At 32.4% G+C, this 25,362-nt stretch overlaps 1 protein-coding gene across 1 annotated transcript in view; it reads left to right on the top strand.

Moving 5' to 3' along the window:
- LOC126880319 (zinc finger protein 678-like) overlaps positions 1 to 25,362 on the top strand; it is an 86,696-nt gene that overhangs the window by 44,993 nt on the left and 16,341 nt on the right. The window contains exon 2 of the mRNA XM_050644125.1: positions 24,712 to 25,104. Within this exon, the coding sequence (XP_050500082.1) occupies positions 24,861 to 25,104 (244 nt within the window). The 5' untranslated portion in view covers positions 24,712 to 24,860. The remainder of the gene's footprint in view (positions 1 to 24,711; positions 25,105 to 25,362) is intronic.

Raw genomic sequence — 25,362 nt, 5'->3', positions numbered from 1 at the left:
AATTAAATGAACACATAAACGTTCACACTAGAGAAAAACCAGCCAAGTGCGAAATTTGTTTAAAGCAGTTTTCGCAATCATACAGTTTGAAATCACATATGAGGTTGCACACCGGAGAAAAACCACACGAGTGTGAAATTTGTTTAAAGCAGTTTACTAGCACAACTCATTTGAAAAAACATTTGCTGGTGCACACTGGAGAAAAACCTCACAAGTGTGAAATTTGTTTTAAGCAATTTTCGCAACCATATAGTTTAAAACAACATATGAGGTTGCATACTGGAGAAAACCGACAGAAGTGTGAAATTTGTTTAAAGCACTTTACTAGCGCAAGTCATTTGAAACACCATTTTAGAGTGCATACTGGAGAACAACCACACAAATGTGGAATTTGTTTTAAGCAGTTTAGTAACACAAGTCATTTGAAAAACCATTTGAGGGTACATACTGGAGAAAAACCTTATGGGTGTGAAATTTGTTTAAGACCATTTAGGGAAGCAAGTACTTTGAAAAGACATTTGAGAATGCACACTGGAGAAAAACCATACAAGTGTGAAATTTGTTTTAAACAGTTCGCTCGGAAATGTAGATTAAATGAACACATAAATGTTCACACTAGAGAAAACCCAGCAAAGTGCGAAATTTGTTCTAAGCTGTTTTCTAAGTCCAATTTGCTGAAACACCATATGAAATCGCATGGAGAAGAAACACCTCATAAGTGTGAAATTTGTTTTGAACAGTTTACTCGAACAGATCTTTTTAAAAATCATTTGAGAACACACACTAGAGAAAATCCTCATGTTGATGATGGTCCTATGGATATTTGTCAAGTTATAATTAAGGAGGAAGCCCAAGATACATTTGAGTATGTAGCCTTAAAGAAAATCCCCATAAAGACTGAAATAGAATAAGAGGAACAAAAACTTTCGCCATTTATAGAAAGAGAAACCAATCCAAGTGGTAAGTAAACCACAAGAGTACTAGCAACGAATATAGACCCATATAGGGGTGTATATTCGGTTGTACTATGATCTGTGTTTAAACCAGGAGTAATTCAAATTTACCGCGCCGTAATGCTTGTTTGTAATTGGTCCAACCTCAAGCAAGTTTACTCCACAGTTATGAAATTATGATACTAATGACTAGACTTACGCAAATATGCAAATAAAAAGGTGTAAAATATGCGCATAAATATGCAGTGTTTTACGTTATAATATGCATGTAATAAAAAATACGTATATAGTACGTATTTTAAAAACTAAGTTTATGTAATTTAAAATTAAAATTAAGGCCCAGTAAACCTTTACCTTCAATTGATAAATCTAACCTTGAAATTAATTCTAATGATTTTGTGTCCATGTTTCTTACCATTTTTAACATTTTCCAAAGTGTTTTAGATGATATTAATTCTTTTGATGATCTTAAAAACATTGATACTGATCTTATACGCAACAAAATAGGCCACTTTTATGGAAATGGCTAATAAAGGAAATAATAAATTAAAAATTTTGCAATGGAATGCTCAATCAGCAGTTTCTAATAAGATAAGTTTAGTGAAATGTTTAGAAGAACATCAAATTGATATAGCTTTATTATCCGAAACTTGGTTTAGGTCTGACCGACAGATTTCTTTTCGTGGTTGCAATATTGTACGCAAAGATAGGGATGACGGTTACGCCGGTGTTGCAATCCTAATAAAAAAATCTTTTAACTATACTCTAGCTAATGTTCGTCAAAATTTTTCTAATGAAATATTAATGTGTGGTATCCAGATCATAACTAATAATAAGGAAAATTTTAAATGTTTTTTCGTCTACTGCCCACCCAACATAAGGACAAGCCGCTCAGATTGGGAAAATGTATTAAACACACTAAATGGTACAGGTATTATAGGAGGCGACTTCAATGCACACCATGAGATGTGGGCTCATATAAAATAAATTCCAAAGTAACTTAGGTATTAGACGTTCTTGAGAATACTGATCTAGTGCTTTTGAATACTGGAGAACCTACCAGATTTACAAGAAATAACATTAGATCTGTGGTTGACTTAACATTTTCGTCATCAGATCTTGCTATTGATTGTGAGTAGTATACACTTAAAGATGTGATGGGATCAGATCATTTTCCAGTTATTATCGAAATAGACAAACATTTACATCCAAATGATACAATTTTCAACCCTAAGACTAAATGGAATCTACGCAAACCAACCTAGATATATACGAAGATACAGCTGTACATTTTTTACAGAAGATCATCCTGAAGATAATACAACGCAATCTAAATACGATTTTTTAATAGAAGGAATTAATGCTGCGGCTTCAATAGCAATACCTATAAACAAAGCTCCTAGAAATAAATTCACAAAAGTTTTACCACCTTGGTAGGACAACGAATGTGAGACAGCTATAAAAGAAAGAAAACACAAACTGCATATTTATAAAACAAATAGCACTCTGGAAAATTACATAATGTGCAAAGAAGTTATAGCCAGAGTTAAGAAGTATCTCAAAGAAAAAGCTAAATATAACTGGCGTATGTGGTGTGCAAATTTAAACAAAAATACTCCAGCTTCGGAGCTCTGGACCCAAGCAAAAAAAAATGCAAAGACATTCTAAAACCACTAAGAAATCTGGTAACTCTAACTATCAAAATCATTTTTTCGATATAATAGCTCCGCCAATGGTGTATAACAATATAAACCATGTAATGACCAAGCGAGAACAAAACAAGAAAAATCATAGTATATTTTTAGAGCCTATAGGTTTAAATGAATTTGACTTTGCATTAGATAATAGAAAAAATACCTCTCCTGGATATGATGAAATTCGATATCCTATGCTTTATCATTTACCAATTAATGCTAAAATATTTTTAACCCAAATAATGAACGACATTTGAATACGCGGTGAATGTATCGAAGAGTGGAAAAAAGTTATTGTTGTGCCTATTCTGAAACTCGATAAAAACCCAGATGAAAGCGAATCGTACAGACCCATTTCTTTGCTACCATGTATATTAAAAATGTTTGAAAGGATTGTCAAAAACAGATTAGAATGGTGGTTCAAGAACACAAATGCTTTTCGTCAAAGTCAGTGCGGTTTTAAAATAAATATGGCACTGGTGATGCTGTTGGTCAACTGGTTACAGATATACAGCTGTGTCTTTCTCGAAACGACTACCAAGCTTCATTATTTCTTGATATGAAAGGAGCTTATGATAGTGTAGACTGGACTATACTACGAAATAAAATGATCAACTTACAAATTCCAGGAAGAAGTAGCGGACACCATACTTAAAATCTATATAAATAGATCAGTAGCAATCAGAAAAGATAACGGCCTCATTTCTGAATATCGTTTGGTAACAAAAGGTTTACCTCAAGGATCGGTTTTATCACCATTACTTTTTAATATATACACCTATGATTTACACGATATTTCGCTTAATACAAATATTATTCAGTATGCTGATGATTTCGTCTTTTACACACATGCAAGAAGTTATGATAAAAGTTTACAAAGTTTGAATACAGCAGTTACACCTTTCATCCAGAATATAAGTAATCTAGGTTTTGATTTATCTCCGCACAAAGCAAAAGTGGTCATTTTTACCCGACACAATATTCCAAATTATACGACCATACAGCTGAATGATATTAATTTTTCTTTAGCCAACCAAATAAAATATCTTGGAATTACTCTAGATAAAAAATTAACCCTTAAAGCACACATTGAAGAAATTTTACAAAAATGTAGTAAGGGATTAAACTTCTTGAAATGTATTATGAGGACATGGTGGGGGGCGGATCCCCAAACAGCCTTGACTTTTTATATATCATATATAAGGTCCATTATAGATTATGGCAGCTTCCTATATGGCAGTGCTAATAATAACTTATTAAAAAAATTAGATACTTTACAAAACAAAGCTTTGCGACTCTGCATTGGCGCAATGAAATCAACTCCAATTGAACCGTTAAAGGATTTAGAAACACAATAGACTTCACCCCTACAACAGTTAAAGTCAGCTTATATGTTTTATTGTTGAACATTCAGGTAATTATACCTGGATATTCTGAATTAAGATATCTTAATAATGAAATAATCAATCAGATATTAAACAAGTATCAAATGTATACTGCTATTTACACAGATGCACCAAAAGATCCTTATGGTACAGGTGCGGCGTTTATTGTCCCACTGCAAGTGCAACGCAGATTTAAATTAAGTAGAAAAACATGCATTTTTACAGCAGAAACGTTTGCTATTTTGAAAACTATAGAATTTATAATGGAAAATAACATTTCATACTCCATAATTTTTTCTGATTCACTTTCGGTTTTAAATAGTTTACAATCACATTTACAAATCAACTCCGCATATAGTCATCCTTACATAGCCAAAATAAAAACTTTGCTCTCTCAAATGCAAAAAACTAGAAAACTTATTTTTGTGTGGGTAAAAGCACACTCAGGTATCACATTCAATGAACAAGTTGATAAAGCGGCTAAAGAAAGCATACAGTTGGGAGAAGATGTTACACCCTTATTAACATTAGATGACAGAATAAATATTGCTAAGGATAATTTATATAAAAAATGGTCTAAATAATACAAACATTTCATTTTGACAAAAGGCACAAGATATACATTGCTAGAACCCGATATTCGAAAAAATTACTGGTTTAAAAATTACGACTATCCAAGTTCCATAACAACCATATCTCGGATGAAGTTTGGACATGCTTGCTATCCGGCACATTTATACAAAATAAAAATAATTGATAACAATTTTTGTGATATTTGCAATGAAACGGCAGACTTAGATCATATATTTTTTAATTGTAAAAAGTACACACATCAGTCGGACATTCTTACAAAAAATTTAAGAAGTTTAAACGTTTACGGTCCCTATAATGTTATGTATCTTTTGGCTCTGAGTGATAAACGTATTTTTGATTTTATTTAGTTTTTCCTATATGACTGTAAAATTAAGTTATAGAAGACTAGATTAGGCTTGTAACCTTAAATGTCTTTCCTTTTGATTTCCTACATGCTGCCTTACCGTGTGGGGTGGGTATGTAGGTAATAAAATAATTAATAAAAATGATAAGAAAAACCCTTGGATGAGAAAAGTGTAACCCTTATCCCAAAATGTTTATTAAGATTAATTTATCTATTCTTAACAAAAAGGTCGGTCAGACTTAGATAGCCTTTACTTAGATTACTATTTAGATAATTTAGATAAGATATATTATGTTTATTTATGTTTTGTTTATATTATGTATAATTGTTTTGCTTGTATTATGTTTATATTATGTACTACTTACTTTGTTTCTGGCCGCATAGTCTTATCCTAAAGCCAGTAAAAAAAGTTTATGTAATTAAAATATTTAAGTATTTTAACAAATAAATAATATTATTTTGAATTGTGGTAACAATAAATTATCAAATGCTGTTCAAACTTATAGAGTTTATCTAAGTAGGCACCTACATATATTTGTAAATAGAAAAACTTCTTTTGGCATCACCAACTGATGTAACTGCATTTTTCAAATTTACAATAATAGTTGGTTCTAAATTAAGTGATTCGGAAAATGTCCCAGCTAGTACTTGAACCACTTCAGAAATAACCTGGTAACCACCGTTTTTCTCTATAGTTGCTTTAAATTTCTGAAAAATTTTCTTTCCAATATTACCTTTAACAAGTGGTATCATCTCAAAAAAGTGGGCAAATCAGATAGTGAGAGCTGTCGTTTCTGTGATAACAAAAAAGAAACGGCGGAACACATTATATGCAATTGCGTAGCACTGTTCTTAAAATTCCTAGAAGAGGTCACTCTAACGCTCTCTGACATAGGAAAAAAGTCACCTAGGATGCTAATTAATTTCATCAGAAGTATTGACATCCTAATCCTAGAGTTTAACTAGATTAACGTATGCACAAAAGATCTTTATAGGTCGAAGTGCTGAGAGGCTCCATAGCCTTAACGACCTCACATAATCTAATCTAATCTAATGACGAAAACCCTGGTGAACTTGTTTTAACATTTGGTATTATATAGAACAGTTTTAAGGTGGGCCGTTATATTATGCAAAATATAATAAATAAATGAGTCTAATTAATAATAGATCGCTATTTTGCATAAACAGTGACAGGGCCTTAATAATATAAGGGATCAAACTTTAAACAGTTCCTTATTTCTGTTGTTTTTTTTTTACTATAAGCGACTAACTTAAAAGCATTTTTTCCATTACATGTAATTAATGGAATTTATTTATAAATCCACGAGGAAAAATTTCCTGTAGTTGGCTGTATACCATTACAAAAACATAAGGAAGCAAATCTTGCTTCCATACAGCCATGATGTGAACTAGTCAAATTGAGCTCATTGGTACCTCGGGCGTAAACATTGGATATTTTATACATCCATATTCAAAATCACATCTTTTTCATATGTTCCTATGACGGATTAATAATAAAGGGTTTATACCCAAATATTTTTTACTTTGGTGGTTATCATGTTAGATTCTTAGATTACACTAATGATGATCAGTCAACCGATTGAAAACTAGTTATGTCTTTGATGTAGCCCTGTATAGGGATTTTAACAAATATACCTTTTATAAAGGATTTTATGAATTTATTTATATTATCATTTTTTCTCATTGCTATTTATAGTGCAATTATCAAATAACAAATCTACTAAATTTCACATTTATGGATATACATTATTTTTTCATAATGATGGAAACCAGAATCTTTAAACGCGATTTCCGAAAAATCTACTTTTTTGAATTGTACTTCTATGTTACGAAGGGTGCGAAATGCATAGTTTACGATTCTATAAGGTACATACAGACAAATGAGACAAACATTCATTTTTATTTATAGATATACCTATATGAAATGTATTGGAGCGAGAGAGTATAGCGAGCTGTTGAAAGGTACACACGTTATTTTGATAGTCCGTTTAGTTTTGGAATTAGCAGTGGTAAACTATCTGAAATTAAATTTTTAAAAGTAGTGCACATAAGTTAAAGTGTTATCCAGTCTGTTTGGTGAATTTGGCTCCAGAAAAGTGCATCCAGGCCTGTGTGTAGATAAGTTCATCGTATTGCAAGGTCAGCTTTATTTACATTATTTACATTAATTACTATCTATCACTCCCACCATGCCAACTAGTCAAACCTGCGCTAATTGTTTAAAAGCGATCGACGACCGTGAACGTTCGGCCCTACAATGTGATGCCTGCAAAAGAGGAATTCACCTGGCATGTACCGAGCTTCTCCAAGATGATCGCATAACCAGATGTAAGGTGCGAGGCATTAAAATTATTTGTAACAGCTGCTCAAGCAATATTGAAGCGTTTTCAAATTTAAAATCCATTCTTAAGGAATATAATGATGATCTACAATTAAAAATTAGTCAAATAGATGCAAAGATCGCTGAAATTACAACGAAATTCAATGATCTAGAAATTAAATTATCATCTGCTGACCAACATTCGTCACCACAATTTGCTGAAAATATCGCCAATGAAGCCGTCGATCGTATTAATCGTGCCAAAAATGTTATTGTCAGAGGCGTACCAGAATCTACAGGTGATATTCAAACTAAAAAAGATGAAGACAAAAAATTTTTGGAGGAAATTTTGTCGGCTGTAGAATGTAATGCTACCCCGGTTACTTTCTTTAGAGTAGGCAAAGTTGGTGATAGATTTCCTAGAATGATTAAAATGGTAATGAATAATGAGTATGAAGCTAAGCAAATTCTACGAAATAAAAGGAAACTCTTAGAAAAAACAAAAACAAAAAATGTATCCATTGTTGACGATAAGACACCTATGCAAGTTAACTTTTTAAAAGAATTGCGATCTGAGTTAGAGACTAGAAAAGAAAACGGAGAGCAAAATTTAACAATAAAATACATACGTGGTATACCAAAAATCACTAATTTTCGACAATAATATTATGAAAACCTGCTTTTACGACTGGCTCTGCTTTTATACCAATTTAGCGACATTGCATTCTAAATTTAATGAACTTTTATGTTATATTCCGGATTTAAAACCTAAAATAATATTAATCACCGAGACTTGGCTAACACAAAAAGATTCTGACAATTTATATACTATAGATTAGATGGATACTCTCTTTATAGATTTGATCGCAGCAATCGAAGAGGGGGAGGAGTGTGCATATACTTGTCATTAGATATTTCTGAGACTTTTTCTGTTGCTAATCTGGATGTTGTTGTACCTAACATTGAACTTTTATGTTTAAAAATTTCTCTTAATTCACTTGTTATTCACTTGGCGTGCATATATCGTCCGGGTAGTACTGTCCTAGAAGATGACCTAATCTTGATTGAAAAAATGGAACTCCTTTCAAACCTTGAAAACCTTGTCTTATTTGGTGATTTTAATTTTGCCGATATCTCTTGGCCTTTGACTATTGTAAGCAATGAACTAACAAATTCGAAAAACATTTTTACAAATTTTGTTCAAAGTTCTAATCTACACCAATTGATTACCAATCCAACTCGTTTCAGAATAAACAATTTGCCATCAACGTTAGATTTGATTTTTACAAATGATGACCAGTTGCTTACAGAACCGGTGATTCGCACTCCAGTGGGCAATTCTGATCATGTAGTTATCACGACAAACATACAGTTTCTTATGGAATATAATCATCTTTCTGAAAATACAGTTATACATGAAATAACAAATTTTGAAAACCTCTCTCTTCAATTGCGTGATGTTGATTGGCCGTTACTACTGGGAAGTCTAGAACATCCGGAAGAAGTTTGGAATAATTTCATAAACATCATTGACAACTACAAAAGACTCAACACTACAAAAAAAACTTACTATAGGAACAAACTTAAGCCATGGATTAGCGGTGAATTGATATCACTTATAAGACACAAAAGAAAATTATGGCGAAAATACAAACGTACAGGTGATACACGTGACTTGCAAACTCACAAAAACTACACAGGAATACTAAAAAAGTATATCAACGAAGCCAGAATGGCATATGAAGAATCTATTGTAAGCTGCAACGACTCTAAAAAACTGTATAAATATGTTAGGTCTGCTATGTCTTCTAAAGTGTCCATTCCACTGTTAAAAAAGCATGATGAAACGATTTGTCAGAACACGTGTGAGATCGCTAACATTCTCGCAGATACATTTTCTAAAGTTTTTGCTATTGAACCGTCTCAAAATCAGTTTCCTATAATCAGTAATCCACGAGTTATTCCCAAAATTGATTATTTGATTTTTCACCTGAAATCATTCAGCGCCATATTGACAAATTAAAAAACAACTCATCTCCAGGGCCCGATAAAATTTCTACATTATTTTTGAAAAAATGTTCAGATGTCCTCTCTGTTCCACTATCACTAATGATGCGTTCATCTTTTAATGCACACTCTTTGCCTTTAATTTTAAAAAGTGCTTCGGTGACACCTATATTTAAAAAAGGGAATAAGTTAGATCCTAATAATTACAGACCAATAAGCCTTACACCTGTTATTTGTAAAGTTATGGAATCAATTATTACAGAGTGTCTTTCAGAATTTTTACTTCGAGAAAAAATTATTCCTCTACAACATGGCTTTGTGAAAAGTCGATCAACCATGACTAATTTACTGTGGTGTGTTAATGAGTGGACAGCAGCATTAGATAAAAAACGACCTGTGGATATAATATATTTAGACTTTGCAAAAGCATTTGATCGAGTACCAAGAAGAAAATTGATGTATAAACTAGAACATTTTGGCATTCGCGGACAACTTCTTGAGTGGATTAATGATTTTTTAACAAATCGGGAGTTTTGTGTTAGAGTTGGCAAGTCGCTGTCATCTAAAAAAACGGTTTTAAGTGGTGTTCCACAAGGATCTGTTTTGGGTCCACTTCTATTTGTGTTGTATGCTAGTGATCTTGAATCTCATATCAAATCTAGGAAAGCTTTCTACGCAGACGATACAAAAATATTTGCTGACCCACTCTTGAATGGGCAAGACTTACAAAGTGACTTAGATTCGATCTTCAAGTGGTGTTCGGATTGGATGTTACCTCTAAATAGAGATAAGTGTGTGGTTTTACATTTGGGAAAAAATAACCCTCGTTTGTCTTACTCGATAGACGGGCATTTACTGGATACTGTGGAATCATATAGTGACCTTGGTGTAACAATTACTGAAAATTTGAGTTGGTCGGAGCATATTTCAAACGTTACTAAAAAAGCGAATAGTAAGTTATACCTATTTAGTAAGACTTTTACAAAAATATCATTTTCGGGTTCTATTCGTTTGTATAAAACTTATGTCCGACCCCTACTGGAGTACTGTGGAACGGTTTGGTGCCCAGAATTAGTGCGCGATAGAACTCTCCTCGAAAATATTCAAAAGAAGGCCACCAGACTATGTTTCAAACGAAGAAGGCCAGATTACCAACAAAGACTTTCTTTAGCCGGGTTATCAACTTTTGAAGCTCGTCGACTCCGTGGTGACTTAATTATCACCTTCCGAATTTTAAAGTATGGATATGGAGATTTGCAACACTTGTTTATTTTAGACGATCACAGCAGACTACGTGGACATAGTTTGAAAGTGAAGAAGGAACCCTTTTCGTCGATAAAGCGCCAACATTTTCTGTGTAATCGCATTTTTAGTATATGGAACAGTCTCCCAACGGAAATTATAAATTCTCCATCTATTAATGTTTTCAAAAACCAACTAGACAGTTATTTGTTTGTAAACTGATCAGTGTTGTGCACAATCTATTAGTCTATAGTTTATTTGCGAAGCTAATTTTTGTAATGTAGGTACTATTTCATTTTTCTTGTAAATGGGCTTATGGGTCTCCATGACCCCAGCCCTTATTTCTAATAATAATAATAATAATAATATTTAGTGCATAGTAATGTAAGCGGGGAGCGTTAGTTCTGTGTAAGATTCCAAGGTGAAAGCATCGCACAATAGTATATAGCAAGTAGTAAAGTATATAGCATGTATTTTAGAGGAAATAAAATTTGTTAAATGTTCTAATTAATTTTCAATCCACACCTTAATACACGAGCGGGACACCCTCAAAAAAGCGCTTAGTTTTAGAGATACTGACCACGGAGGGGTGAATGGCTAATTTTATTCATACTTTATATTTTCGAGGGTGCTGAAAACGAAAATGAAGTTTCTCTTGAATTTTATGTGGGGGAACATTGTCAAAATCGCAATTTTAACCTAAATTAAAAAAAAAGGAAATCACTTTTTTTGCGTTTACCTCGCTACAACTCTGTTCCATTTTAATATTTTTTTCTGAAATTTTTACAGTACATAGCTCTAACATTTCTGAAGACAACGGTGCCTGTCTCAAGCTTTTATTCTTATCATGTTAAATGTTTTGAATTTTTCAAATAAAAAGGTGCGGATTTGTGCATTGCACAGTTTAATCGCAAAAGTTGTGTGACGAAGTTTCAAATTTAGCTTCTTAATCACGTTTATGTTAAAGAAGAGAGTACAAAGAAGTTTTCTGCTAAGTTCTAAAACAAAATGTTTTATAGAAAAAAAAATAGTGCAACTTTTAATGTCGACATTAGAAATCCCCAATATAACGCTTATTTTTCGAGATACTGACTATGGGTGGTGTATGGCTAATTTTGGTCTTAGATTATGTTTTTGACCGTGATGAAAACGAAAATGACATTTATTTTATATTTTAGGTGGGGGAATATTGTCAAAATTGCAATTGTACCCTAAAAATAAAAAAAATGAAATCACGTTTTTTTGCTTTTAGCTCCCTACAACTCTGGTCCGTTTTAATATTTTTTTCTAAAGACTGTACACTATATATCGCTCACTTTTCTGAAGACAATAGTTTCTGCTTTAAGCTTTTAGTCTTATTCTAGTAAAAGTTATGAATCTTGTAAAGTACACGTTGCAGATTCTTGAATTGCAAAGTTTAATCGCAAAATTTGACTGACACAATTTGAAATATAGATTTTAAATCAAATTCAAAAATAAAACATGAGTACAAAGAAGTTTTCTGGAAAGTTTTGGATTAAAATGTTTTATAGAAAACAAATGGTGCAACGTTTAACATTTACGTTATAAATCCCCAAAATAACGCTAATTTTTAGAGATACTGATTATTGGTGGTGAATGGCTAATTTTGGTCTTACTTTATGTTTTTGATGGTGCTGAAAACGAAAATCAAGTTTATTTTGAATTTTAGGTGGGAGAAAATTGTCAAAATCGAAATTTTGCCCTAAAAATAAAAAAAAGTTAAAACACGTTTTTCTTAAAATTAAAAGTTGCACCATATTTTTTCTATAACACATCTAGACCTAAAACTCCCCATAAAACTTCTTTGAACTCGATGGTTTAACATAAACGTAATCAAATAGATAAATGTTGAATTTTGTCACTTAATTTTTGCGATTTAACTCTGCAATTCACGAATCTGCACCTTTTATTTTTAAAAATTCATAACTTTTATAAACAAAAGACTGAAAGACTACAGTTACTTTTATAGTCTTCACAAAGGTGAGAAATATATGCTGTAAAAATTTTAGAAAAAGATATTAAAATGGAACAGAGTTGTAGCGAGTTAAACGTAAAAATTCGTGACTTTTTTTTTTCATTTTTAGGTTAAAATTGCGATTTTGACAACGTTCCCTCACATAAAATTCAAAATAAACCTCGTTTTCATTGTCAGCACCATCGAAAACATAAAATAAGACCGAAATTAGCCATTCACCTCCCATGGTCAGTATCTCGAAAAATAAGCGTTATTTTGGGGATGTATAACTTCTATATTAAAAGTTGCGCAATTTTTTTTTCTATTAAACATTTGTAACTAAAACTTTCCAGAAAACTTCTTTTGTACTCTATGTTTTAACATAAATGTGATTACTAAGATAAATTTTAAGCTTTTTCTCTCAACTCTTGCGATTAAACTTTGCAATTCACGAATCTGCAACTTGTACTTTAAAAAGATCATAACTTTTACTAGAATAAGACTAAAATCTTAAAGCAGATAGGTACCATTGTCTTCAGAAAAGTGAGCAACATATAGTGTACAAACCTTAGAAAAAATATTACAATCGACCAGAGTTGTAGCGAGTTAAACGCAAAAAACGTGATTTCACTTTTTTTATTTTTATGGTAAAATTGCGATTTTGACAATATTCCCCCACATAAAATTTAAAATAAATTTCATTTTCGTTTTCAGCACCGTCAAAACATAATCTAAGACCAAAATTAGCCATTCACCACCCATGGTCAGTATCTCAAAAAATAACCGTTATATTGGGGATTTCTAATGTCGACATTAAAAGTTGCACTATTTTTTTTTTCTATAAAACATTTTGTTTTAAAACTTACCAAAAACTTCTTTGTACTCTCTATTTTAACATAAACGTGATTAAAAGACTAAATTTTAAATTTCATCACTCAACTTTTGCGATTAAACTTTGCAATGCAGAAATCCGCACCTTTTACTTTGAAAAATTCGTAACCTTTATCAGAATAAGAACTAAAGCTTAAAACAGGTACCGTTGTCTTCAGAAATATTAGAGCTATACAGGGTGTCCCGAAAAGATTGGTCATAAATTATACCACACATTCTGGGGTCAAAAATAGTTCGATTGAACCTAACTTACCTTAGTACAAATGTGCTCATAAAAAAAGTTATAGCCCTTTGAAGTTACAAAATGAAAATCGATTTTTTTCAATATATCGAAAACTATTAGAGATTTTTTATTGAAAATGGACACGTATCATTTTCATGGCAGGAACATCTTACAACGAAATTATAGTGAAGTTTGTCCATCCCATAAAAATTTTATGGGGGTTTGGTTCCCTTAAACCCCCCAAACTTTTGTGTACGTTCCAGTTAATTCATCATTGTGGTACCGTTAGTTAAACACAACGTTTTTAAAACTTTTTTGCCTCTTAGTATTTTTTCGATAAGCCAGTTTTTATCGAGATGCGGCTTCTTTTTTAATATATTTACATAAAAATTTGATGGGGGCTTTGTTCCTTTAAACCCCCCAAATGTTTGTGAACGTTCCAATTAAACAATTATTGTTGTACCGTTAGTTAAACACAGAGTTTTTAAAACTTTTTTGCCTGTTAGTCTTTTTTTTTGACAAGTCACCTTTTATCGAGATATGACTTATTTGTCAAAATGTACCTAAAAATGTAAATTATCAATAAATGTTCGGATTATTAACAGGTCTCTATAATAATACTTAACCATATAGAAATATGTGGTGTATTCGACAAATATTCAAAATATGTTCATAAACACTGGCTTATCGAAAAAGTACTAAGAGGCAAAAAAGTTTTAAAAACATTGTGTTTAACTAATGGTGCCACAATAATAATTTAATTGGAACGTACACAAAAGTTTGGGGGGGGGGGGGTTAAAGGAACAAAACCCCCATAAAATGTATGGGGTGCACAAATTACACTTTAATTTTTTTTAAGATGTTGCTGCAATAAGAATGCCACATGTCCATTTTCAATAAAAAATCTCTTAAGAGTTTTTGATGTATGAAAAAAAATCGATTTTCATTTTGTACCTTCAAAGGGCTGTAACTTTTTTTGTGTGCACAATTGTGTATACGTAAGTGAGGTTCAATCAATCTATTTTTGACCCCAGAATCTGTGGTATAATGTATGACCAATCTTTTCGGGACACCCTGTATATTGTAAAAATTTCAGAAAAAAATATTAAAATGGAACAGAGTTGTCGCGAGGTAAACGCAAAAAAACATGATTTTATTTTTAGGGTAAAATTGCGATTTTGGCAATGTTCCCCCACATGAAATTTAAAATAAATCTCATTTTCGTTTTCAGCACCTTCAAAAACATACAGTATGTCTAAAATTGGCCATTCACCTCTTCCGTGGTCAGTACCTGGTCATTTTAGGGGTATCTCCCGCTCGCCTATAAGAGATAACAGTAGCGATCAACAGTTAGCAACAAACGCGCTCCAAGATTGCAGCTGTAATTTTGAATGTTTGTCGAGATATTTGGCACACATATTCGTAATATAATAAAGAATGGCGGTACAGAGCCCAATTTGAGAAATATGTTAGTATGTGGAAATTACTCTATAACTAAAAAATATTGCAAAAAGGAGCCTGTACCGCTATTAAGAAGAACAAAAAAATAAACTTTCTTCAAATAAACTTTTTTATCCCATGCCTAGATTTTGTGTCATATTGGACCTAGTAAATTTTTTTTTATCTCTAACAAGAAATCGAACATATAATTAAATAACTGATTAGACAAAATAGAGAAAGTGTCACTGTCATTTTGACAAACCTGCGTCAAGGCCGCGTCTCACCATCAAATAATTTGATCAAACAGTTTGAGCAAACTGCGGAAGTACGTCAAAGTGACGTCACAATTGCAGTTTTTTTGAAATTCTAAAAATCTGTGCTCTCACTAGGTTTGTTCCAACATGAACTTTTGGACGGCCCAAAAACCGTCACGAAACTGCTTGTACCGTTTGTTGTGCGCATGTTCGTAATTGTATCGCCCAGTTATCGTCCCATGACGGTAATCATATATTTGTCATTTTTGTTGGTGACAGCTTGTGTGCTTTTAGTCGATCAAAGGCTCAAAAAATTTAAAGAATTAAATCCTAGTGCTCAAGTCAGTCCAACCAGCACATTATGCATTTGCCCGATTACTGAAATGATCATCACGAAACCGTCACCGAAAGATCACAATTCTTGTTGGAACAGTGGGAAGGACGATCCGATGACGATCATATTTTTGTTGGAACGGATTTTCTTTACTGCGCAGGATCGTTACCGTTTCCTGACGGTTCTCGGTCGTGTTGGAACAAACCTACTATCAGTCTAGTTTGATCAATTTTTTTGTATTGTGTTGTCTAACTTGTTTGTACTTTATTTAAAATTAAAATTTTTCATTATTATCCACAATGAACACTCAGGATGTGACGTCACTAACTGTCACTTTGTGTCACTAACTGTCAAGTTTGATCAAATTATTTGATGGTGGGACGCGGTCTTCAGGTTTCTGTTCTGTTATCTGCGTAGGGATTACAGGGATAGGGCTTTTCATTCACAGTCATTTGTTTCGAGCTTCTGTCATGTGTCACATAATATTAATATATCTACGACATACGTTATTTGTATATACAATAATAAAAACCAAAGACGTATGACGTAGATATATTAATATTATGTGACACATGACAGAAGCTCGAAACAAATGACAATCGATGAAAAGCCCTATTACGAACAGTCGATACAAATCGTATCCGCCATGTTTTACCGTAGCGCCGTAGAGTGTTCGTAACAGAGACATTTTAACAATAGACTAGGCTAGTTATATGCCACTCAATGCATCGGGGTGTAACACCAATATCAAATACGGTGGTCTAGCTATCTTTGTCTGTCGTACGAGTGTGAGCGTATCTACCAAGGGGTGGGAGTAATGGAACGACAGTGACACAGAGGCGGCAGCCATCGTATGCTAGAGAGAGAAAGCTAAGTTTCTAAGCTTTGGTTCGTAATCTCTATGCAGATAACAGAACAGAAATCTGACGCATGTTTGTCAAAATGACAGTGACACTATCTCTATGTTGACTAATCAGTTATTTAGTTATAATTTCTTGTTAGAGATAAAAAATTTTACTAGGTCCAATATGACACAAAATCTAGGCATGGGGATAAAAAAAAGTTTATTTTTATGTTCTTAATGGCAGTACAGGCTTCTTTTTGCAATATTTTATTTAGTTATAGAGTAAGTTCCATATACTAAATTAGTTCTCAAATTGGGCTCTGTACCGCCATTCTTTATTATATTCCGAATATGTGTGCCAAATCATTGCCAAATATCTCGACAAAATATTCAAAATTACAGCCGCAATAATCTTGGACCGCGTTTGTTGCTACCTTTTGATCGCTATTGTTGCCTCTAAGGGGAAAGGAACATAAAGCAAAATTTTGACGCATGTCAAAATTTTCAATGTATTTTAAATGTAACCATTTTTAATGTCCGACTGGTATATTATTTGACAAATAATGACATGATTTCGAAGTCAATTAAGCATGATATAATGCTCTTGGACGTTATTTTGAAAAATAACGCCCTAGGGCATTAAATTTAATTAATTAGTTAAATACTGTCAAGTTGGCAAATAGCAACCTAAGTAAAACTATGGTTACCACTGAAGAGTACAGGGGAAAACAAGGAATGTCACATTTTATAGATATTGAGATAAACACCAATAAAGGTTTAATACTTAGGAGATGTTTAATACTTAGGACAATGATATCTAAAAACTACTTAGGAGATTCTTAGCAGATTTCTAGCAATTATTAGTCTGTAATCTTAATATAATATTAATCTATATTAACTTAATAACTAATTTAATAATGCACCCAAAAACTGCTATACTACATTCGCTCTCGCGAGAATTTTTTTTGACACATTCGGAATAGGAAACATACAACACAAAAATTCCTACCTCACACAATAGGGATGTTCACAAAAAATTAAAAAGTCATTTCAAACATCTAAAACGATTAAGAAACACCCTAGGAATAATTGTCCAAAATTTCAACAAAATTGAAAAAGCCTTTCTATAAAAAATCTTTATTAGAAATCTAGCATTATTTTAAATTTCAAGAACGCTTCTCTATTGGCCTGACGTCACTAGTTGCATACCCCAAGCGCGCGCCATTCTCATAGTGTTACTGTTTACCTGTTTGACGTTTCAGGTCATTTTATTTTGTTCTCTTCTTGTTTTATCAGGGTTAAAGTGGAGTTTTATAGTGAATTTGTTTAGTTTAAAGTGGATAAACTGTTTGTAAGGACATATTTTGGGTTTTACAAAAATAAACAAATAAAATGGAAGAAGGTTTTCAGAAAGCCGATTCGTATAAACTACCGACTGTAGTGTAGATGTAACAATGGTGTATGATTTATTGGCATCTTGTAAAAAATAAATCTACCACAGCTTTACTGAGTGCATATTCCATATAATTTTCCATGTCTTGTTTAAGCTAAAAAAATAAATGCTTAATACTCCACAAAAAAAATAGAGAACGTTGTATGCATGCATTGTACGCATGCATATTGTATACATACATTGGCTGGTTATTACTTTACCTTGGTTAGGTGTATTAAAAATATGTTTATTTTTCTTCATGTGGCTTGTCCGTTGTGGACGTTGGCTATCATCATGGCAATTTTAATTTCATTTGAGGCGTTTCTGAATAACTCAATCGATTTTTGTCCAAATCATTGGCGTAAGTTTTTAAGTCATGAGTGTCTTTTCTTCCGGGTCCGCGTTTGCTCTCTATTTTATCTTGCGTTATCAGTTGGAGTATACGATATTTATCATGCCTCATGATATGACCGAAATATTTAAGATTTCGTTTCTTAATTGTAAAAGAGATTTCTTTTTGTTTTCCCATTAGACGCAATACCTGTACGTTGGTGTGGGTCGCCCAGGATATTTTGAGGATACGTGGGTACACCCACATCTCGAATGCCTCTAGCTTTTTCATTAATGTTTCCAATATTGTCCAGGCCTCTGCGCCATATAGCAAGACCGGAAATAATAACATTTTAGCAGCCGCATTTTTAGTGGGAGAGATATTATGTCGCAATGGGTGAAAATATTTCTCATGCATGTTGTTAAATGTTGCTATGTCCTTTTCAACTCTAGATCTTATTTCGGTTGTTTCGTATTTCGAGTTGACAACTGTTCCAAGGTAAAAAATATTTTGGAACTTGGGAATTGTACATTTTCATTTCAACCAATCTTTTCACTAAATTATTAATGATTTTAATATAATATAAAGTCATACCTACATCCACATGTAGTTATTTCAAGGTTTACTTTTACTGTATGTATTATTAGAATCCCGTTTTTAGGAATATCCCAGTTTAAGGAATACAAATTTGAGGTCCCGAAACTTTTTCATTTATTCTTTAAGGGGGTAGGTGCAAAATCTTGGTCCAATGCTATTTAAATTCATTCATTTTTTTCGAATCCTGAGAAAACTAATAAGTATTTTTGAAAAATGTAAATGCAGAAAGAACAATTACATTATTACCAAGGGCCGAAAGTCTCTGGAAAACTTCTATAATGTTTATTTTATTAAGTTAGTTATTTTAAGTTCTAGCTGCAACAAACCATTTCTTTTTCTGTTTTAAATTGGCTGGAACGGTAATAAAAATCTTGTCAGAACTGTTTTTTGATGTATTTACACACCCAGGAACAAAACACCACTTATTTGGCTTTATTTTTAATAATTAAATACGTAAAAAACTGCGCACATTCAAATACACTGAGTAAATAAGTATACAAAACTAGTCGTCGATCAAAGACGTTACGACTGCTGACGTCACAGACCGTAGCCTCGCTGCAGGGTACCGTTTTTCTAGCCTCCAAGAAAATCAACATTATGAACTCATTTATCTTAAAAAATATACATTTTTAAACAGTTCTATGATTGTTACGTTTTTATATACCTTGTAATCTATTGAATTTAACTATATTTAAAAATTAGTGAACATCCCTATTAACTGCTAAAATCAACTCAAATCGACATAATCTTTCATTAAAAAAAGAAGAATTATTAAAAATAGTGGGAGTGTCTACTAATCTCATACAATTTTGTGAAGTTTATTTCTACAAAATATTTTTATTTTGTACAATAAATAATTTTCTCATTTGTTATCAATACATTATAATGGTGTAAATAAATAATTATTGATTGGCGTAAGGTTTAGGTATTTTTATATCTGTTTACTACAGTGATGTGGGAGAGAGGGGATATGACATAAGAGATGCTCTCGTGTTTACTAAATGGGACCACTTGATTTGACACTTTTGGGAAAGGCAATATGGCGCCGGGCAGGTTTTTTATGTTATACGTGGAATATATGTTGTTAATTAATTATTAAAATTATTAATATATATATATATATATATATATATATATATATATATATATATATATATTTATATAATATAATACAATTTTATAATTATATACTTTATATAGAACAGAATATACTGCTAAAGAGTTGTTCCGCCATATTGCCTTTCCCATTTAGCCCGTGAAAGCGATCCCATCTACTTCACCTCATGTCACATCCCCTCCCTCACACATCACTGGTTTACTATTAATAATATTGGACATGAGCAGGTGTGTTGGTTTTGTAGTAATTTCCAGTCACTTCTGACAACTGAACTTTTCAAAAAAAAAATTACTAACGTCAGTGTCAAAGTGAATCTCGATAGAGCGAATTCAGTATAACATTCCTTATTTTTGTCCAGTGGCGTGTGGACAATCATGGTCCTTCGCCTGGATATAAATTCTTAAAATTTATATAGACTGATTTTTCTGGTTATTGTTCTAAATCGATATCCTAGTCGATAGTACTCAGTTTTTGCTACCACATGACGAGAAAATCCAAAATTCATGAGAAAGTGACTTTCCTGGTTTTTCCCCTGTACTCTTCAATTACGTTACGACTAGGTATTGCTGGTGAATGTACCGGGTGTCCCAATAAGAATGGCTCTCGGCCATATCTCAGGAACCGTTTATAGTAGAGCTTTGAAATAAAAAAATTTATAACAAAAGTTGCCTCAGGAAAAGCCTGGAAATTATTTTCATAATTGTGGGACCACCGCTAGAGGGCATAATTGAATATCAAAAATTAAAAAATCTAAATTTTACAAAATTTTCCTAATGAAGGGGCACTGGAAATCCGATCTTCGTATTCTTCGTAAAATTCTACGCATATTTGATTTGACAAGTTTAGGTCTACCTTTGGAAATAAGAGGTGGGGATGAGTGGGAATCTTGTTATGAAAAACTGGCTGTGAGTCCGGTTCTGCTTAATCAAATTTTGCAAACTTGGTCTTGTTGAAGACAGATCTTTTTCGTCAATGTAAAAGTTATGATTTCGAACCAACTTACTGAGTAATATACCAGCTAGAAGGCGTTATTTAATTTTTTTCAGAAATCTAGTTTTCCTTGGAAAATATTAAATACAAACATGCATTCTTAATACCATATTACAAAATTAGACAAAATTAGCAACAGAATAGCAAAAACCGCATGTTAATACCTTTTTTCTATCTCGAGATATCTTACAAAACGTGTAAATTTAAAAACATAACTGTTACTGTCACCGGTAAACGAAATTCATTAAAAGTAGTGTGCTATGGAAACAACAAAGGAACATTTTCCAGCTGTCAACGTATATTAGGTCTTTTCAACGCTTCTCATTTGTTTCGAGCCTCGTTCATATCTCGTATATTAATATTATACACGGATTATACGGCATATGACAGAGGCTCGAAACAAATGAGAAGCGTTGAAAAGCCCTATTACAAAGAAATAAAAACAATTATTTAGTGATGACATAAACGTTCAAATTTTTGCCCATCATTTTCGTTGCAAACATTTACTCTTTCAAGAGTAGATTGAACAGCAGTCTCAATTTCTGCTCTCGATATGCTTTGAATGGCGTTTAGTATTCTCTGGATAATGTATTCTAGAGTAGTGTATGATGGGCAACAATTTGAATATTTAGGTCACTAAGTCGTCACTAAGTAGTTCTTTTTGTTCTGTGTTATATTTAATTTTAATAGTATTGTTTCTCTTTATATTGTTGTTTTAATTAATTATGTTTTTATACGTTGACATCTGGAAAATGTTATTTTGTTTTTTTTCCACAGCACACTACTTTTCATTAACTTAGTTTACCGGTGATAGTAACAGTTATGTATAAAATTTACACGTTTCTCGAGATATCTTGAGATATAAAAAAGGTATCTACATGCGGTTTTCGCTATATTCTATTGATAATTTAATCTAATTTTATAAAGTATGATTAAAAATGCATACTTGTATTTAATATTTTCCAAAGAAAACTAGATTTCTGAAAAAAATTAAATAACGCCTCCCAGCTGGCTTATCACTTATTAGGATGGTTCAAAATTACCACGCTTACATTGAAGAAAAAGATCTGTCTTCAACAAGACCCAGTTTTCAAAATTTGATTTAGCAGAACCGGACTTACAGCCATTTTTTCATAACAAGGTTCCCACTTACCCCCACCTCTTATTTGCAAAGGTAGAGTTAAACTGGTTAAATCAAATATGCGCAGAATTTTATGAAGAATACAATAATCGGAATTCCAGTGCCCCTTCATTAGGAAAATTTTGTAAAATTTAGATTTTTTTATTTTTGATATTCAATTACGCCCTCTAGCGGTGGACCCACAATTATGAAAATAATTTCCAGGCTTTTCCTGAGGCAACTTTTGTTATAAATTTTTTTATTTCAAAGCTCTACTATTAACGGTTCCTGAGATATGGCCGAGAGCCATTCTTATTGGGACACCCGGTACTTATTTGAAAACTAATTAATTCAAAATTCATTCAAATTTTTTGCATATAAAGAATAATTTAGTCGGACATTAAACGTTGAAGGCACCACGGGTATTATAGATAATAACGCTTTCGGTCAACGTATATCCCTCGGGCCAACGGCCCTCGGTATATACACCATTGACCTCAAGCGTTATTATCCTTCATACCCTTGGTACTTAATAATTATTTCCAATCTGAGATAACTGAGAAATATAAGTATTTTTGAAAATTTTAAACGCAGAATGAAAGATTACTTTATTACCGAGGGAGGAAAGTCCCTTAGAATGAATAAAAAGTTTCTTTTGAATGAGATATTTGAAATTAAAAATCACACTTAATTTTCTCTTAGTTTTTCACCCCTGTAACTTATTAAAATAAAGATTATAGAAGTTTTCAGGGACTTTCGGTCCTCGGTAATAACATAATCTTTCATTCTGCGTTTAAATTTTTCAAAAATATTTATTATTAGTTTTCTCAGGATTCGAAAAAAATGAATCCCATTTAAATAGCATTAGACAGTTTTCCAAGCGTATGTAACATAAACATAGTTATTTAGCATTTTTATAGGAAGTTTTCTAGCATTTAACCATTGTTTTTGTCTCTCAGATAATAACTTATTTACATAGATGTTTTATGTTTTTGTGTCTCAGATGATAACTTATTTTTAGTTGTTTTATGCTTGAAATGTAGCACTGATGGTAACCGATAAAAAAAACTGAACTTTATAATGAATACTTCGCATTGCACACTTCAAAACACAACAGAGAAGCATGTTTTTTTTTAATTAATTTGTCTAGTGAAAATGTTAAATGAATCCTTGTACCAAACAAAATTACAAAGAAACGCAACTAAAACACATTATCTAAAACACATTAAGAACATAGAATAACATTGGGTGCATTCAGCAGACTCAATCGATGACTAATCGCTTAGTGATTTTCTGCTGAATGCCACATAAATTGTCGATTAGTCGATAAATTGCCACATAAATTGTCATCATTCGATGACTTATCGGTCGCCATTTTAAACATCGGTTTTGAAATATGATTACTTAGCAAATCAAAATAAGATTGACGTATGACGTGTGTCTAAGGCGGCGCCAGATATGCGGTATTTGGCAAATACCGAGCAAATGCTTGCTATTTGCCTATTAGTGTGGATGGGTTGCTTGCTATTTGGCATTGACCAATTTTAGTGCTTGTCGAATATTTGTCGTGTTCCCGTACGTTGTCGGTCTTTTCAACACTTCAAAGTAAACAAATATTCGCCGTTTGAATATTTTTAGTGTCATCCACATATTTTTGCAAGCACAAGCAAGTTTTTTAGGTTAGGTTAAAGTTTATAACGTATATTAAAGTAGTTTAGTTATTGTCACAGAGTGTAGAAAATATTGAAAATAATAAATATGGAGTGGACCAATGAACGTATTTTACAATTTTTGGATGCATATGAAAATGAACCTATAATATGGAATGCAAATTGATTTTTTCTGCTATTTAATAATAAACTTCCACCAGACATAATGACAAAAGCAGCTGAATTTATAAGAAGCTCTGTATCACTATCCATTCTGTACCTTTTTTTGTTCGTTTAGAATATATTTGCTGTTCCCACAGTGGCTCGATATACGAAAAATCTCGAATATGTGGTGCAAGGTGCTTGCCGTTTAACGAACACTTCATGAGCACTCAAATATTTGATATTTAGCAAGCACTTGTTCAGTATTTGCCAAATACCGCATATCTGGCGCCGCCTTTTAACACGTATATTTTAAGTTATGTTTCTTAAAAAAACATGAATTGAAGGCAAGGAAGGCCGAAAGGCATATAAATCACACTGATAAATATCTGAACTGCTTTGTTGGATTATTCGTATGTACCTATTAGGTTTACCTATGTCGCAAGAAATTCAAGAATTTGAAAACTATGTATGAATTCAATGGGGTTATTTATAAATTACCATTTCATAATAATTCTCATTTCTGTTCTTGGGGTGTCTTTCACGTATTTGCAAATCATTTTGAAAAATGTGACAGTTGTCATAACCTTTTTCGTATGTACATGAAAGTATACCATTCAGAAGAATCGTTAGCGATTACACATCGCTAAGTAATCGATTAGTCATCGCAGTTTTCTGCTGAATGCAGCCAATTATGTTTGCCTCCCGGCTGCCATATTGATTTAATTTTGACAGCATGTTGAACTGCCCTATTGACATATTTTGACATAGGACTAGCAGTCTGATTTTTTAGGTTAACTCAGCTTCAAGCTTTAAGGAGGTTGGATTGGAGATTCAGTTTTCATGTTCAGTAGCTTTGCTCTTTGCTTTAGCTAGCTTGGTTTGGTATTGGGAATTTAGGATGTGTTATTAGTAAAATTGTTATAAAATTACATACACGAAATGGAAGTAATAAAACAAGAAATCAGTGAAGAGACGCATAGGGTAGAAATAGATAATAATGGAGTGGATGATGCTGTTTTGGATAGCTTAAAATATAAAATTAAGGAAGAATCCAATTCAGAAAGTACAGATTATGCTTTGGAATGTTTAGCTTTGAAGGAATTTCCAATAAAGGCTGAAATAGAACAAGATGGAAATGAAGTTACCTGTTTTGAAGAAAAACAAAATACCACAGAACACGTAGGTAAGTAAATAGTAGGGAAATATTTCAGCCGAAAATCACTGTTTTTTTGTTACACTTAACTGTTTTCCAACAAAACATTTGTATCCTGTAAAGAAGCGAGTGCACCAAGTTCGTAAATTCAGTAAAGATAGAATCACCATTTTATACTGTGTTTGAATGGTACTGGAACACACAAATTGGATTGTTTAGTGATTGGGAAAGCTAAAAATCCCAGTTCTTTTAAAAACATTTTTCTCTCAGTCTGCTACAAGAAACAAT

Source organism: Diabrotica virgifera, chromosome 2, assembly GCF_917563875.1.
Source record: "Diabrotica virgifera virgifera chromosome 2, PGI_DIABVI_V3a".
In the NCBI taxonomy this organism is placed as follows: domain Eukaryota; kingdom Metazoa; phylum Arthropoda; class Insecta; order Coleoptera; family Chrysomelidae; genus Diabrotica; species Diabrotica virgifera.
This window is presented reverse-complemented; position numbering and strand designations above follow the sequence as displayed.